Here is an 18,475-nt window from a genome sequence, read left to right as displayed (position 1 = left end):
TTTGTTTTCAGTAGTGGCCTTATTGTGTTCCTGAGAGATTTTGTAGGATATTTTGTGTTACTCTGGTTTAAAGCAGTTAGTTTAATTGTGTTGATTATCAGAGTATCAGGGCCTGACTACAAATGTCTAGTAACTGTACAAATAATGATTAGCATCAGGGTTGCACCGATTTATCGGCCAGACGATTTATTGGTGCTGATTTCTATAATTTTGGGAGATCGGTGAGCGGCCGATTTTCACATTTGAATCCAATCTTATCCACAGATGTTATCAACCTTGTCAAAGGCCTAGAAATCAACTGCTGTGCTTTTCTTTTCTCCCAAGAAAGAGGTTTGACTGACAAACTGGCCGACCAGGTCATGTCTGCACATTTACAGTTAACAGTAGTTATTCCATCGTTGCCAATTCAGCAACATTCTTGATATATTGCGCAACATTTTTTGCATAAACACGCAAAAAATGATGTCTGCCGGAATTGGCCAGAAAACTGCATTCGGTGCACCCCTAATTAGCATATTTAATCTTCCTTCCACTTCCTGGTTGCATCACTTTGTCACATTAAATGCAAACAAAACACATTGAAGTTCATGTTTGTTACTTCAGACATTTCTTTCTGGTCCCCCTTTTTCACTTATTCTTCAGAAAAACACAAATCACTCTGATTCAGTTAATTGGAAAATGCCTGACGTAGCAATTATTAATATCTGTATCCATGTGCAGAGAGCAGGTTTTGTGGGTCTGTTTGAGTGGCAGAAATGGGTCAGTCTGCTTTGGATGAGATTAGAAAAGAGAAAATTCAGCATTTCATCAAAGCTTGAACCACTTCTAAGAAAGAAAGAAACACTGTCCAAATGAAGCCACTGTCATTTACAGTCTCTGATTTGAATTTTATAAAGAAATATAAGTAACAAATATAGAATGTGTTCTGGGACTCAGCAGAAAGCCATTCACTATAAAATGTCTGTATTTGATCGACGGCTGCCTTATTAGTCTGTCAAGGCGGCTTTGTGAAAATACGTCTGACTGACAGGATGCCAATGCGGCTGATCTTGACGGACCTTCTTTCTGTCCAACTATGCAGTGTCTGTGGTTTGATGCTTTCTGGAAAAAGCTGACTGGAATACTTTCAGTTGTGGGTATGAACAAGTACAAATAGTCCGTAACCTGACAATAAAACAAATTGTGGATGCGAACCTGGATGTGTGCTGCTGCAGTTATCTTGGAAAATGTTATTATTGGAGTTGGCGCTGTGGGTGCTGCTATCAGTCAGGCAGTAAATTTAAGCCGTAAAAATGCCGAAGCTGGAGCTGGAAGGGTGGAAAAGCTCATTATTGTGGGTAAACTGTTATGAATAATGAATTAGTCTGCAGCAAAAATAAAAAAAACTATTCTCGGAGCAAAACAATGGACTTGTGTGTCACAAGTGGAGTTTATGTAGATTTAAACTTTCTGCTCCACCTTTTCATATTTCTTGTTTATACGTTTCCGCCTAATCGTATTCCTGGCTGTGTCTCTCAATCTCACAAGATTTGAGGTCTTTGGTATTTATTTTTTATTGTTTTATACATTTTTCCAGTACTTTGTTGCAACTTTGCTTTGATTTACCTAGAGAAATGGTAAATCGCTTTTAAATAAATAAAACATACTACAGTAAACTGGTTAGTTAAGAAGTGACAGCTCCAATACTTTGTCATTCTATGCATCTGCCATCAAATTAAGTAAAAGTTAGATGATGGCAAATGATTGTAAGAATAAAAGGTGTCATAAGTACTAATGATCAGTAGAATTACTCAAAATCAATGTATTGGTGGTAGTAAAATTATAAACAAGTTCTGGCTGCATTAATGCTGCAGGTTCTTACTTTCATCAGATTAGAAAATAATAGAGTAGAAATATATTGTCCCACAATGGGGAAATTCAGATGTGACAGCAGCAAGTTAAAGATTTACTTTGAGGATGAACGATATAAAAATAAGAATGAGCAACTGTAGACATCCGATAACATGGGGGAGATCAAGTAGATCTGATCGTGACTTACTTCTCTCGTCTCTGTAGATCCTATGATGCTCAGGAATAAATCACTATTCTGACTTAGTGTTATTGTGCTGGAATAGCGTAAATAATTCTTCTAAAACTACAGGACTAAACAGCAGAGTGGTTGCTGTAATCTGACTACAAACATTCACATGTCTAAGGCTTTTTCAGGAAGCTGTGAGTTCAATCAGTGGATAAGGGTTTTTTTTCTCTCTTTGAAGAGCTGCAGTAAAATATCAGTTTGGACAGGGAACACTTGTTCTTTTGCCTGCCTCCCTCTGTTGCAGTGCCCACTGCCTTCTCCACAATCAATAGGCAGCCACCATCATTCCAGCGTCATCTCTATGGAAACGAGCCGTAGCAGCTGTGATGATTGGGTCCTGTCTCAAAGCTTGCCTTTTTGTGATAGGACGAGGGTAGCAGCACGCCCTGCCCCCTCCTCTCATCGACACTTGCCGTCTTAGACTCCCTGGCTTTTCCCTCCGTCCTCGTTCCTTACCTTTTATTGCAATATAAATACGATGGGATTAAGCAGCCCTGTCGAGTCTTGTGGAATTTGGATTAAAACGCTTTGCGACACGGCCGCCGCGTCAATGACGACAGTGCAGAGGAGTCATCGTGCCAACCACCTCCCAGCCTCGCTGCAAGAATGGAGACCAGGAATGGAGACCTGTTAGTTGGACTCTTTTCATGTTTTCCGGTGTAAATCTAGCCTTGTTCGGGACTCGATTTGAGCCTGCACGTGCGGTTTGGAAATTATGCACGGTGAAAAAGCGAGCCTGCGTGTGCGCCTCTTCCTGTCCCCGCCGAACCTCCGAGACGACAGCAACGAGAAGAAGCGAAACAAGCCACGGTTGTACTCCGCTTCGTCATAAATGTTTGAAGTAAGATGCAAAAGATTGCTACAGCACCACGACAATCAGTTGCCAGCTTTCAACAGCCGAGTCGACAAACATGGAACTGAACATCTTCAATTTGGAGAACGTCACCGCACGTTCTCCAAACTGCATGGGTGTTGCTTAAAGCTCCTGCTTCATTTGGAACTGCCTTAATCTGTCTCTGCTACATAAACTCATTAATACATTTATGAGACATATTGTTTAGTATCTGACAAGAATGCCAAGACATGAACTGTGCTTGATTTGAGACATTCTACCTTTGCTGTGAAAAATGCACTTCCTCTGAAACTTCAGCAGAGCAGGACAATCGTGTTCCTTGTCAACCTGAACAGAGCATGTAGGGAAAACGGGTTAGATTTGGCTCTGGACCTCATTTGGTCTCGCAGATTCCCTCTGATGCTTTTTGCTTAAATAGAGGGATGTATGACCTGTGCGCTCGGCCTGAGCAGCCCGAACCTGCACCGACACGCACAGAGATGGAGAGCCCCAAAGAGACGCAAGCTCTCGGATGCCGGCCCGGCGAGCAGGAACACGGGTCTCGGGAGCAGGATGATAAGAAACGTGGGCTTTTGGACAAGGACATCCCAGCTTCTGCTCGTTTAAAGACGTCGCTGTTAGGAAAGAGGCACCATTCACTTTATGCAAACCTGCGCGGGTTTGAAATGGAAGAATTACGAAAGGTAAGCAGCATTTGTGTCTTTTCACTCCATCTCAGATGGGGGAGTTGACCTCTTACTGTTATTTCAGCTACATTATTAGCATTGCAAACAAATCAGGTCCACCGACTGTTGACACTACATAAGAACTGAATACCTGAAGGTTGTAGGAATGTGCATCCAGGAAGCCTTTGAATAAGGTTTACACTGAAGTAGTGTGAGCAGCATAGTTGTGCAGACAAGTTATCTGGTGCAAAGTTGTGCTTGGCTTGAATTATTCTGATTGAGGATGACCTAGTAGCTATTTTCACTCGTATGGTGTCCTTAAAGAAGGCACAACTCAGACTGGATGCTATAGTTTGTGGGGAAAAACCCTTTTGATTTTACTACATGTTTTTTTGTTGTAGAATTACAGTTTATTCATTCTTGACTAAGAAGAATCCAGTGGAGTCACTTTTTATATATCTGTGAGTTATGTAATAGAAGAATAGAATATAATTCCCTTTTTTGTCCCTCACTGGGGAAATTCAGTGCAATATAGAGAAATGCTTTTACAAATACAGTATTTGTAAAAGTATTCATACACTTTGAACCTATGTTTGCAAAGCAGTTCAAAGCCAGTCGGATTAAACTGAGACTATTTGTAAAAATCAGTTCTGAAAGCTTGGATTTAAATCTGAACCTTGACTAGGTCATTCTGACACATGAATATGCTTTGATTTAAGCCACTGTACTTTTGGTTGTATGTTTAGAGTCGTCCTGCGGGAACGTAGACCTCTCCCCAACTTTCAACTCTTTTGTAACGTCTAACAGGCTTACTTTCAAAATTCCCATCAACATGGAGCTGCTGTCACATCAATGCTGAAGGATAAACCTTTAATAATCTGGACGGCAGGGCATAATATTTTCAGATTTTTGATTTTATTTGTAAAAAAATTTCCTTCCATTCCACAGTTATGCATGACTTTATGTAAACATAAAATCCATTGAAGTTTGTGTTTGTAACGAGACAGTATAAATACTTTCCTAGCATTAAAAATCAGCCAAATGAACTGCATTTTGATATATTTTCTTTATGCTTTTCCACTTTCACTTTTTGACGATTTCATTGTAACCTTAGTCTCACTTGCTTTCTTCATCAAGCTAGTAATTTGAGTGCAATAGTCCCTGCTGTGTTCCCCTTCTCTGTCTCTTTATTACCCTATCAACGTAATCGCAGCTAAACAAAAGCTCCCTAATAAACCCTCAGCGCCCAACCTGGGAGTAAATGTGTGGCCGCAGCCGGTGAGATGAAGCATTAAATGACACATTAGCAAAGACTATTTGGTCATTTCACAGCAAGGGTCTGCAATTTGTTGGCTCCTCAGCAGGAGGTTGTCACATTCAGATTACTCTTCAGGATTAGCCGAAGAGCCCTGATTTGACACTTTTTCAGTCTAAAATTGAAAAAGTGATCTTTTATGCGAGTAAAAGATTGCTGGGATTGCGTACGAGAGCTTGTCTATGGTTTGTGATAACGACCAACCACGTTCGCTTTAGAAGCACAAGAACTTTTTCTTGTTTTGCAATACAGTTAAAAGTGATCCTTAAAGATAATCATTCCTAGATGTAGCACATATATGTATCCTGGTTTTTCTACTGGTTGTCGAACAAAGATGCACAACTCCGCTAAATGTGAACAGTCCTTAACTACCTGTCAGGTTGTCTGCCTGCTCTCGTTAACACCAAGTTTGCACCATAAGGCTTCCTTACAGCTCGCTGTGCTTTCACAGTGGGGGGTTTATTTGGGAAATTATTTCTACAACCTGTGATTTTCTGTCTATTCACCTAAGCCAGGTAAGCAACCCAGCCCCCTGTAATGATGGTGCTGAGGTGACTGTAACAGTCTGGGCTTTTTCTTCTTTACTGGTATCTCAACGCAACAGTTTACAAACTATGTTAAATAATTCAAGACAACTCAAGACAATAGTACATATATGTTGTATATAAGATTAATTCTAATGCTATTTTAGCAAAAGTTGCAATAGATGTTACTTTTACAATTTGGAGTATGATGCAATCACATCACGCTGTGTATTTTTGTTTTTATTTATGTCGGCATTGGTCTTGTTTTTGACTTTACATTATACATGCATTTTAACTCAGACAACACTTTGAAGCTGGTCCCTTGACATGTGAAGGGCCACAGGTAATCAAAAATACTTTTATTATCCACTTCCTTTATTTCTGATGTCCTGTGGGACATTTATTTATTGCCACTGGGGTTGCAAACTATACCATGGTTTTTTATTTGTATTCTATTTTTTATTTGATGTTGTAGAGGCATGCCTACCCCTAAATGGAAAAGGAAAAATAATATTTAAATATCTTGATGACAGCAAGATTTAGTTTGATCATAATGTACAATAGTTGCCTCTGGGTTCTTCTGTTAAGAACATTGATGTGACCTTTGGTAATAATTTTAACTGTGATAAGCTGATGAGCTTGGACACTTGATCAACTTGTTTTTCAAGGGGCTGTTTGCTTACGATGGATACCAAATATCCAGTCCTCGGAACAATTCGCGGAAAGAAAGCCAAACTAAACATGCATGCTGGTTTGTTATCTGCAGCTCTAAGCCCGATATCTACAACCTTCACCTTGTCAACATCTCTTAGCCCTGCCGTGAGTGAAATGACACAACTGGATGTTCAGCAGAAAATCTGCAAAAGCTGCATCAGGTCATGCTGTTTTCATGACTAGTGCGGCAGAGTTAAGAAATTGTCTTGAAAGCTATTTTTATCATTCCTCTGCATAAACACGCGAAGTTTTGAAACGGTAAATGTAAACCCTGGGATACTCAGGCATGGTTGCTGTTCTGAAACATGTTTACCATATATTATTTAAATTAGGTCTGTATGAAATATATATATATATACAGTTTTTTTTTCTAGAAAATCCCAAAATATTTAGATAGCAAAAGAAAAGCTGCAATTCTTGCATTAGAAACTGGAGATGTAGATTTATTTTTAGACTTACATTTGCATTTTTTGTGACAAATCCATAAAAGGTTAATATGTGTACAAGATCGTTCTCTGTTTCTGATCTTTGCTAAGTGGTTTCATACCATATGTGTTGGGAGGCGCATTTACTTACATGTCTCTGTGGCTGTGTGTGTGTGTGTTTTATTGGCTAGCCATGTTATGTGGTGTAAATAATTGATTGTGGAGTGCAGAGAGAATCTCTGGGGTAATGGTTCCTCCCCATATTCCAGCTGAAGCATGCCTGAGTGTCTGGCTGCCGTCTGGCTGCAATGAGGCGCTTAGTCTTTGTGAAACAGAGGTTACAAGCGCTGTTCAGCTGTCACTTTTTCTTACAGTGTACATTTAATCCGGTGGGCGTCACTTGTACACTGTAAAACTGTATCAGGAATTTAAAGAATGTTGACTTCCTTGTTCTCCTTTTGGTTCAGTGTATCAGTTAAAGTTTATCAGTGACCAAAGTCTCCAAGATGGACAGGCAATCACTGTCTTAATGATGACAGCTGTTATCTCAATGCACAGTGCAAAGTGCGCAACATATGCTGATGTTTCTAGTCATCTTTTACAGAATCCACTTTCAGTTCACACATTAGCAGAAATATTTTGATATGAAGGTGTTTTGTACATAAAGGAAGTGTTTGGTGAACCACATCCCCAGAGCTCTGTCCTGTCTGTGACATTTCCATATAATTTGATCCTCCGCTCAAGCTTCTGTCAAGGTTAAATTGATGTTTGCTTGTGTTTTCCCCATGAGTGTAATTGCTTTTCGACCAGAAGATGAAAGAGGAGCTCATCACGTTCCCATTCTACTTCATGTTCTTGCAGATTGTATTAAAATTACATTATTCTCATATCGAAGTCTTAAAGTTTAGGGTGACTTGGAAGAAGCACATTACAGAGTTTAGGTTTAGACAAAAACATTGTATTCATTGTTTTAAAAAGATTCTTCCAATCTGTTTGATGTTAAATATGCTATGATTTGATCAGTGGGAATTTTAAATATTAAAGTCGATTCTGTAAAGCTGTTTTTTACACCAGGATAAATGTTGCTGCTTTTATGTTGGGGGGATGGTGTTTCTTTTGCATATGTAATTTTTTTTTAACAAATCAAGATTTGTCTTATCGTGACGCTTACGGAGGGTTTGTGTGAATTGAGCCGTTTGGGAGACCCTTCCATCGCTTCTCTACTCGTCTCTTTCAACAACTCAGACGTTTTATACACTTTCAGCACTTTATTAGGCTCTTGGAGGTCCAGGAGACTGTGGCAGTTTAATATGTTGATTCTGAGATGAAAGGGAAGACATGCTTAAATGGGTTTTAATTACTTTGTTGAAGAGGCACTGTTATAATTGCTTTGAGAAGGGAAGGCCGTAATCCAGAAACAACACTGGTATATTCACCAGAAAACTGGATTACATTGATGTAGATTCAAATCTGAATTAGCATGTTGGTCTTTGGGATTCACACAATATTCTCCAAATGTAAATTCACATAACTTTCATTTATTTTGTGTGTGTTCTGTGTGCTTCTTATAAACTCCAATTTTGGCACAAGAAAACCACATTTCAAAAAGCAGTGTTCATTTCTGTTTGAGCTTAATCAGGGGACATTCATTTGAACGTGATAAGTACAAGGCAGGTTGGAGGTAGAACGCCTGGGGGAAGAAATGGGGACTCCCATGTTGGCTCTTTGTTCTCTCCATATGAGAACCTCCCACCCCCCAATATCTGTCAGCATCAGCTACCCTGCAGAGATGAGATGTAATAAATGCAGGGGGGGGATTTGAGAGGACACTTAAGAGGGATTCCTCATGACTTATATATGAGTATTGGGAGGTTTCTAATAGTAATGAAACACACCACAAACAGCTTTGTAGTTCTTTTCTCCCTCATTTTTCAAAGGAGTCGATCTTCCTGGAGTTTTACTCGGCCCCAGTATTTATAGTTATTGTTTGTGTTTTAATAGGTATTCTTCTATGATACTAGTATCATAGGAAGACATTAAACACCTATTGAAATGATCTTTCTCCATCTTAACTAATTAACTGAGAGATCACCATCACTGTATGAAACAACAAATGTAAGTGAGAAGAAATGTAATTATTGAATCTCTTGAGCATGTCAATGAAATTGAACCAGAAAGCCACAGTTAGACCAGACACTGTAATTTAATATGTGGAGCGTCTTTACCCTTCAACTACACGGTTACTATTCAACAATTACAGCTGACGTTCGCTTCTTGCTGCTTCAGCTATCATGTCTAACAAAGAAGCACACATGGCAATGCATGAGTGCTTATTTGCCTGTCTGTGTCTTTTGTCTTGTTGCCAGACTCCTCAGAGGTTTCCAGTGGGGGGATTTCTAGCTGTCAGACTAAAAGATGCTGATGTTAGCATTTCTATAAAGCAATGAATTTCTTTATCCCGTGCAAAAGCTTTCCTCGGATCTAAAGCAAAGGAGCAATCTGCAAACGTACTGTGAATGTAACATTCACAAAAAAAAAAAAAATTGTTAGTCTTTTTTTGTTTCTGCTTGTTGCATCTCCAGAGTTCACTGTTTTCTTTCAGGCAACAATAAATAGTCAAAATATTGTCACTGTTTTGCCATCATGTTGATGTTTAAAACGTTTATAAAGACCATAATGCATAGAATGTATGCAAAACTTTATTTTGCGCCAAAATATTTTACAGTTACTGCTAAAATGTTATTAAAAGGCCTATTATTCTGTGTGAAAAAATCAGTTGTGCTATTGTTGTAACTTTCTTTCATATATTTCACCAGTTCCTGCAGGTCTTGAAATTTGAATATTTTTAATCTTAATTTGTGTCCCTTTATGAAAGGAGATTTAGAATCTTCATAATAAGATTAAGGGTCTCGTATCTAATATTGGATAAAATGGATGTCCACTTTACTTTTTGAGCTTTGGTTCTTTTTCATGGCGAAGACAAAACAGGAACACTGCAGAAAATTCCAAAGCTGTTTGGAGTGAGACTATGAGATGCACATAAAAAGCTTATGGACTCATTGATTTTGAAGAGGTCTATGTTTCCTCCATCATAAAGCTTTATAGTCTCAATGAAAAGCTCAGATGTTAAAGTACAATCGCTATAAATAGAAATCTGTCATGATGACAGGGAACAGCTATTTGTGACTGTAGCTCTGTGCGTTTCTGCATCGTGATGTATACATTTTGTCATTTACATGAACCAAAAATGCCTGATAAAATGAAACATTACCTCTTATGTCACCATATTATTATTATTAATACCCTCATTACACTGTTTAGTATATGCCTTGCATTTTAGTGAAAAACAGTCGAGCATCTCCAACTAAGCCAGGTGAGACGCCTACTTCAAAGACATAACAGCCTATCATTTTTTCCCTTTTAAATATACTAGCAGTGCTAAGGCTTCCGAGAGATGGCTGTTTAAAAGCTGACACTACTCTGCGAATTATTTGGGGTCCTCCACAAATACGGTTGCTTCTGGTGTCAGAGCAGTGTGCATATTCTGAGTATTGCTACAGCAGGCAGGCCCAAATATTACAGGCTGTCATGCTTCCAGCTCAATCTCCTGGCAGACCATAGTGGGGAGACCCCTGCCCTCCTGCTACTAAGTTACATCTGCCCAGCTTTACAGAGCTAGGTCCACGTAAAAAAAATAAATAAAAAAAACAGCATGGTTGTGGGAGAGAATTGGCGGAATACTAATGTATGCTGGCCTTGGACAGACCTCGCCACCCGCAGCCCTTTTCTTCCTGTTTCTGTGAAGCAGTTGTGTAACTTGCCTGGGGAAAAGCCCCTGGGTATTTCATTATGATTCGCAGGAAACAGAAAATCGACACGGATGGACTCCAGAATCATTAAAATCAAAACAGAAGAGATAGAAAAGTCATGTTGGCACAACTTCCTCCAAATGGACAGAAAACTCCACTCATCATCGACATGGGCTTCTTCTAACTTGTAAAATAAATTTTTATTATGTTGATAGAGCTTCTTAACTGTCAACAATTTGGTGGCTAAAATTGACTGTGTATTTTTTTAATTAAATTCTGCAACTGAATACATCTGGCTTGATTTTCAGTATGAACAGTGTTTACTGGTTATTTTTTAACACCTTGTAGAATCTTGTTGCCAATTTGCAAGCCACAACATAGTCAGGAAATTTTTGCCCTTAAGTTTTCTGCGTGCTGTTCAATGATTGATAACAGTTTCCTCTTTACTTTAGAAGTGAATGAGACGATCCTACAGATATTTAGGATTTAAAAACAGTTTGACTGAAAGAAAGTAGAGCATGTTTCTGGACCATTTGATTTAGTCTTAATCACAGTTTTAAACACCACTTACTTGCGGCAGGTGATTATGTTCTATCAATATTAAGATTTGGATATTATTGTAACAGCTGTCACAAGTAACAGGAAGTTTAGAGTTTAAATCACTTTGTTACTTCAATTTATGGTTACTTGGCACCACATTAGTGTTGTACTTGTGAAATAAAATCAAATACCTTCAGGAATTTTTTAAATTTAATTTTTGGTAATGTTAAATCTAGGGAAAAGAAGGGGATATAATGAGTCTGTGTTAAGACTGGTTCATCCATTGAGTTGAGGTGTTATTATGCCCTTTTAGTACTCAAGCAATTCTAACATACTGAGTTTAATGTTTAGCTTTAATAGTATTTGTCTATGTGTGTATTGTTAATATGTAGCTTGCCCTAGCGAGCTACATAGGGTAAAACTGAGTAAAGTTGAATAAGCATTATTTCTGTGTCCCTGAAAAAAAAAATGCAGCACTCATCAGCAAAGCAAATAGTCCTATAATAAGATGCAGCTTGGCTTGCTGGAGTTTCTCAAGTCTTTGCAATACTCTGAGCAGTTTCTTCTCATGTCCTAATAGATCATTATAATGATATACTGAAGGTATGGGTTCTGCATACATCATCAGCTCTTTTTTTTCCCTCCACTCGATCACAGTTCAAATGTTTTCTGTGTGCTCAATAGTGTGGTCAAAACAAAAGCACAGAATGTTTGCTCTTCTACTTTCTGCAGCATTAAGAGTACCAAAGAATTAGAGTGGCTATCCCACAGACATAACTCAGCCTTATTTTGGTATGTATTCCCAATGCAACAGGAGGATCTACGGTGCTGAAACCTCCTAAAAATGTTGTCATTCTCTTACAGTACTCCTCCAGGATGCAAATGTGAAATGACATGCTGTGCAAAATCAAAAAAATGTGAGGTTGTTCACATTTTAACAGAATGAGTGAAACTTTGGCGATATCTGAGCCGAGCTTTGCTCAGAGAGCATTGGAGTGCAAAAGTAAACGTGCTGACTTTGTGTCTGTATGGATTTTAAAGGTTCTAAGGAAGGCTCGTCTGCTGCCTGGAGTGACAGACCGTGTCTTTGCTGTGGCTGAATGCCGTTTGCCCCTAATTTAGACAGTATATGGAATCTATTAATACATGATCTTGATCAGGGAAGCGCATCAAGAGTTTTCCTTAATGAATCAGTCAATCATAAATCTGCTAACACGGTGTTCATAGTGGGCACAGTGGGTCAGTCGCTGAAACTACTGCACACCCAGAACTTACAATACTGTAGCCACAATTTCTGTGGCTACAGTATTTTTGTTTGATGAACTGCCATCAAAAGTATCCAAGTGAGTAGAGTTTTCTTCAGCTCTATGTTAACTGGCTAAAAGTCGCAACTCCAGAGGCGGCTGGTGTTTGGAAATATTTCTGGTCATGATTCCGATCATTGTTAAATTTTGTTTATGTCAACAAGATATAAGCAGTTGGTGTCATTATCATAACTATGATAGTACGTTCTTGTTTTTGGAGGAAATAAGATCATGTTTCCTTTCTTACTAAAACAATAGCAGATTGTGTTGTACATTTTGTGTCATTACACCACATCTCCAGTTACTGTGACAACATCATTAAAGTGTCAGCCCCTTGGCATTTTTGTGTTAAAATCTCCAATGATGTACAATCCAGTGACCATTTCGTCAAGATTTTGCCTTAATGAGTTGGGCAAGGTATTGGCTATATGCCCCTGATTTCTAGAATACATACAGCTTTGTATGCAAAGATTAATACTGTAATGTTTACATGAACACAGCTGATCTACTGATGGTTTACACCAGGAGAAATCAGCATGCTCTTGTCCTGTGTAAGATTCATTCTGCACACAGACGTTCTCCTGTTTTTAATCAGGTTGTGGTTTGCAGCTGCCAACAATGGGCAACGTAAAGACGACGTTCCTCAAACATTTTAAATGTGTCTGCTACTCTTTTCCTTTGAGGATGTCCTTTTCCCTGCTTTCACTCATCAACGTTTACCTCAGACACTGTATTCATTTCCAACCTGCCCATCTGAGCCTCAGGGCTCGTTAAAATCGAGGCAGGGGAGCTGAAAGTCTAACGTGAACCTTACCCTACATGCCTGATGAACTACTTAGTACAGTCTTCAGTTACAAGGGGGATGTTATGGCACAGTGACCATTGTTCTCTTCGGCGGCCTTGTTTTCATCCTGAATTACTAACACATTAGCAACACTGTCTTCTACATGATCTAGGTTATGAAGCTTTTGTCAACACACAATTGCAGCCTTGAAAATATTTCCCTTATTGAGCTAAAAAAATTTAACGGTGAGTTAGAAAATCTCATGGAAAGGTTGTTCTTACTGTAATATTTGTTGCTTAAGGAAATTTTTGCCCTTAAGTTTTCTGCGTGCTGTTCGATGATTGATAACAGTTTCCTCTTTACTTTAGAAGAGAATGAGACGATCCTACAGATATTTTGGATACGCTTGATTGTGAGGTCAATAGTTGGATTGCCCTTGTTTGACGACTTGAAACATTTAGGTATGACAGAAAAGCAAAACCTTTGAAATATTTCAACAATACAGTATCACAGTGCAAAATCGAATTGGTTCCTCCCTGAGAATGTTTTGTACTCTGGTATTTAAAAACAAAACTGGAGGCTGTAGATGGTGAAATGAATATTTTTGTTGTGGTTCTTTCACAGAATGGAACAGACTACGGATTGCTGGTGCGTCAGAACTCAGAACTCCTGCAAGCCCTCGACGAGCTGGAGAAGACTTGCAACACACTGAGGGAAGAGAACGGCCTGCTGGTAGGACTAAAAATAACTGTGTGTGTGCGCGTACCCTTGATGAAAAGCTTTGTAGAAACTAGGCCAGGTCCACAAAACACTTAAAGAGATATTCCGACACTTTTTGTTTCTTCTTTTACGGAAATTAATTCAGTTTCGAAAATGTCAAATATTTTAGCCTCATGTCTTTATGGTGTACTGTGGGAGGCTTCTGACTTTAAATATGTCTATATATTAAACCCCTCCTCGGCTCATATGACTTAAAACCTGTTTGTTTGGCTGGTGGACCACTCACTGCAGACTCTTTGTGATGATGATAATTGTTTTTTGTGTTTTTAGCGAAAAAGCAGCGCCCCAGAGACTGAGGAGAAGGTCAGGCGGTTGAGGAGAAAGAACACCGAGCTGACTGTTCTCGCTAAGAGACTGGAAGAGAGAGCTCGCAAACTACAGGAGGCCAACCTCAAAGTGGTACACCACACTGATAAATATCGACACTTTCTTTTGCTGGGAGTTTTTTTTTTTTCAACTACTTAAAAAAAAAACAAAAACAAAAAAACGCAGCTTATTGTTGTCACAGTGCCTCACCAAAAGCTAAACAAAAAGTTGTTTCTAACTTCAAAGAAATAAATGATTCATCACAAAAACCAGTCAAACCAGCCAACCAGAACTTACATGCTGTGTTTTATCGAGATGCTTGAGAACCTTTCTTGGTATTTTAGTTGTTCCATTCTGTAATTAACACCTTGGTCAGTTTTGCCGTTTTAAAAGGTCTTTATAAATAAAGTTAGCTTGGCTTCGCCATGATAATGTTCCTGTAATCTGTGTTAATAACTTTCCCAGTTTAAAGGTCACATTTCCAAAGAGCTCTGGTGACTACTGGTCCCAGTAACAAGTTGATTAGTCGTCAGCATTTGCCAGGATGGATCAGAGAGAGCCACAAAGTCTTAACCCCATTTGACTATAGCATGTGTCTCTATAGATTCTCCCATTTTAGTTCAGCCACCTGGTAATAGCAATATATTACAGCTTTGCCTGTCAGCTTAGCTTAAATATGTGATACATGACCTGTGTTGTGGTAGATAACAGCCAATCAGTCTGGCTGTTGTGCTGAGAACCTCATCTAATGCAAACTTGAGAGATTCAATCTTTGGTTGGATTTCTCAGTTATGTGGCATTTCTATCTGTCTGTCTGTGGTGATGATGTCCATCTACCACAGACACCAATTGCTTATTGCAAAGTAATGGTTCATATGTTGGACCCTCAAGTGTTGATGGTTCATTCTCTGTAACACACACTCTCTTGTTTAGTTACTTATCTGACTCATCACATATGACTACATTCTTCAAAACTGTCCCACCGTTTTTACTCCTGCTGCTGATGTTTTCATGTTGAACAGTTTGTTTTTTGTGCTAGGCTAATGTTTTTGTTTTGATATAACTTGTTGGCTCAGTAATGTGTTTTTCACCAGGTTCCAGTTAATTGTGTAACCGGACAAAAGTTGCAAAATAATTAATTCTGCTTAAGAAAATGAATACTTGATTTTAAATAAAATAACATTTATCATGCTTCAGCCACTGTGTGAAGTTTTTAACAAAGTGAATGGAGCATGCAGAGCAGGCACAGAGGCAATGAAGCCTTTCTCCCAATGTGAACTTTGAAGATGGCCTAAAATGATTAGAGGAAAACCCAGATTTGATCAATAAAATAATTAGCATTAACTATGTTATTTCTTTTTTTTTTTCCTTACTACGCACATTAGTATTGGTTGTGATTGTAAATGAAAAAGTGTCACTGGAAAGTCAGTTGCTATAACATCCTCCAGTAATCCAACAACGCTTTTTGGGAGCTAAATTTTGCCAGTGTTGTCCACTGCAATCATTTCCAATGCATGTCTTCTAATCTGGATTTTTTGGGGGGGAAATTTAAAAGCGTATATGACTAATGTTCAATTACTTTTTATTCTATTGAATACTTTATCATGAAGTTATCTTTTCCAAATCTAGGTGAATCCTCCTTCGCTCATCAGACCTGCTGCTGTGGAACAGTGCAAAAGAGCTTTTGCCCGCCAACGAGCTCGTGACCTGGCCCAGCATGCTGATGCACTGCTCTCTAAAGACAAAGAGATTGCTGCCCTGCAGCAGGCGTGCAGGCAGCTCGAGGCACGACTCGGTCCAGCTAAGGTACATACATTTTATTTCATAGCAGTCAAAGTCAAATTATTTGGCCTAGAATGAGCTAAAACACCAAGGTTTTCAAACTCTTCTCCATCCAACCTGAGTTGTCATGTCTGCCACAAGGCTGCTCTCTGCTGGTCAGTTTGGGTACTGCACCATCCAACCTAAGCCTGCATTATAGAGGAAGCGTCACTGCTGAGGACAGATAGATGACAGTGCAGGAACAGGCTGACTGTCTCAGTGCCTGTTTGGAAATAGGAGCTGATTCTTCTTAATCTGAGCATCTGTTGGTTATAAAACAGAAAAGGTTTTCAGGGAACAAATACAGCTCAGTGACGACAAGATGTCTATGAATCAAACAACATTCAATTTTGACATCTAACTGAAATTAAGTTGGTCTTAACTTTTCATATCCACATTTGTTTCATGGGTTAGAACATTATTTTAATTCATTTTAAACTATAAAAGTAACAAAGATTTGACCATAATGGAGATCATTAGCTTTTCTTTAAATCGATGGAGTGTTTAGGCTATAGATAAAAAATTAACATTTTTAGTTCAATTTTCCTGGCATTATTTCAGATGTTGTTTCCTTGACTCTGCAGGATTCCTCGGTTCAGTCATCTCGGGTGGAATATGAGAAACTCCTCAAAGAGTCTCAGAAGGAGGTGCTGCGGCTACAGAGGCAGCTGTCTGTCACTTCGTCCAGGCAAAGGCCCGGCCTCAGGCCTGACTCCAATGGCACAGAGAAGTGTGAGGAAAACGCCAAAGAAGCAGGGCAAGAGAAGGTAAAAAAAAAAAAGAATGACACACAGCTAATTCCACGCTGACCCCTGCTTGCAGGGGAGTTATGAGTACTCACAGTAAATGTCCAGTTCTTATTGGACACCGTTTTGGTTTGCTGTCACTTGCAAACAGAGCAGATCAGAACAGTCGTTTCTGCAGCGCAGTCGCGGTTGAAGTTGTTGCCGGCGATGGAAAATGCCGGTCTCTGAGGTTTTCCAAAACCGTTGTTTACATTGGCATGGATGCCGTTTTTTCAGTGTTATGTAATGGCTTGTCTTTGGACTTGATACTAATCTCCCACAAGCCATAATGAGGCGATTCTCTGTGTTTAACTTGGGACTGATCAAAGCTACCGAAGTCATACACTCTGATCCTCTCTGCCTGTGATGCTGATGTTCTCTGTACTCACTTCTGTCCCACAGCACACTCTGGTATCAACCCTGAAGTGGAAAAAACCTCAGGCATGTTTCTCGTTGGTGCAATCTGCTTTCTACCTGTTAATAAAAGTATTGGTGTAGAAAGCATGAACACTCGCAGCAGTTTTCAAAATATTTAGTTCTTCTGTCCTTTTGAGGGACATGTTTTAAAGGCGGAGCATCCCTTTGGATGTAAATCACTTTACATAACATTAAAGACATTCATTTGATTTACAGATAATGTTATTGCAAATTTCTCCTCTGCCCATGAAATAAATACTCTCTGTGAAGCTCGAGTGAGAATGCCGATTGTGGTAATCTCTCATCTGTGGGACGCACACATGCACTCCCCAATGCCACGCGCACTCCCAGAAAGAGGCCATGTTGTGTGAACTCTAATCCCCTCCAACAACAGAATGGTACAGTCCAGTAATCCGCTCTCTGTTGCTGTAGCAGCGGTGAGAGGGTTTTGGATGGTAGGTAAGACTGCAGCCGCACTAAAGACTTTTCCATCTCGCCCTGCTCTGGATAACTAGCAGGCCAAGGGAAACCTTGACATTGCCACAGATCACACTGAAGGGGTAGGTTTGTGTTTTTTTCCTCTTAAGTCCTCATCTCTTTCTGTGTGGTTGTCAGCTATTTTATTCTGGTTCTGTTTGGCTAACTCCAACTGGGTCCATTCGGAAACTGTGCAGGACTAAAAGTAGGGGAGAAAAAAACTAAATAGCGTCATTACAAAAAAGGTTTGTGCAAAAAGGTTGTAAGATGTGAGATGTTAGACTTATGCTTAAAATCATTAGCTGTTTCCTTAATATTATTTCTAACACATTTGAACAAGTCTGAGTATTTCTTCAACTTACATTTTAGGAGATTTTTATTTAAATATCCTAGCTGTTTTTTTTTTGTTGTTGTTTTTTTTGTAAATCTGTGCACTAAAAACACTTACCTTTTTTCCTAACTGACTGCCAATTTCTTCCAAATCAGAAAGCATGAGGCCTAAGGAAGGGCAGCCTGGCAGGTACTGGGGTTTTGTAACTGTCTTAATGTGGAGCCTCCAGATGCAGAATTTAGACAGAACAAACCCAGGACGTCGTGACAGAGCGTTTGATAGGTGGACATCGATATGCTCCGCATTAAAACGAAAATCAACGGCCAGGCCAATCCATTAAGGTGCTTTTAAAAGAAGTGATCCAGTTACCCGTTTCAGTAGTCTGTGGGGATTACACCAATGTGCTTATGGCATTCAGGGCCTGCTGAATGGGATCTGGCCCTGCTTTAGTACACATGGGCCCAGGTTGTACTCGATTCTGCAGTGTCTGTGCATCACATCGGTGTGACTGTGTGGGCAAACGTAACCTAAACCTCAGCCATGTTTAG

The 18,475-nt window shown here is 39.3% G+C and overlaps 1 protein-coding gene across 3 annotated transcripts in view; it reads left to right on the top strand.

Moving 5' to 3' along the window:
- LOC129368436 (peripheral-type benzodiazepine receptor-associated protein 1) overlaps positions 1 to 18,475 on the top strand; it is a 59,700-nt gene that overhangs the window by 2,935 nt on the left and 38,290 nt on the right. For all 3 annotated transcript variants that reach the window (XM_055043403.1, XM_055043402.1, XM_055043401.1), the window contains exons 3-6: positions 13,635 to 13,742; positions 14,061 to 14,189; positions 15,726 to 15,902; positions 16,502 to 16,684. In XM_055043403.1, coding sequence (XP_054899378.1) covers positions 13,635 to 13,742; positions 14,061 to 14,189; positions 15,726 to 15,902; positions 16,502 to 16,684 — 597 coding nt within the window. The remainder of the gene's footprint in view (positions 1 to 13,634; positions 13,743 to 14,060; positions 14,190 to 15,725; positions 15,903 to 16,501; positions 16,685 to 18,475) is intronic.

This window comes from Poeciliopsis prolifica, unplaced genomic scaffold (genome assembly GCF_027474105.1).
Source record: "Poeciliopsis prolifica strain line A6 unplaced genomic scaffold, Auburn_PproV2 SCAFFOLD019, whole genome shotgun sequence".
NCBI lineage: Eukaryota > Metazoa > Chordata > Actinopteri > Cyprinodontiformes > Poeciliidae > Poeciliopsis > Poeciliopsis prolifica.
This window is presented reverse-complemented; position numbering and strand designations above follow the sequence as displayed.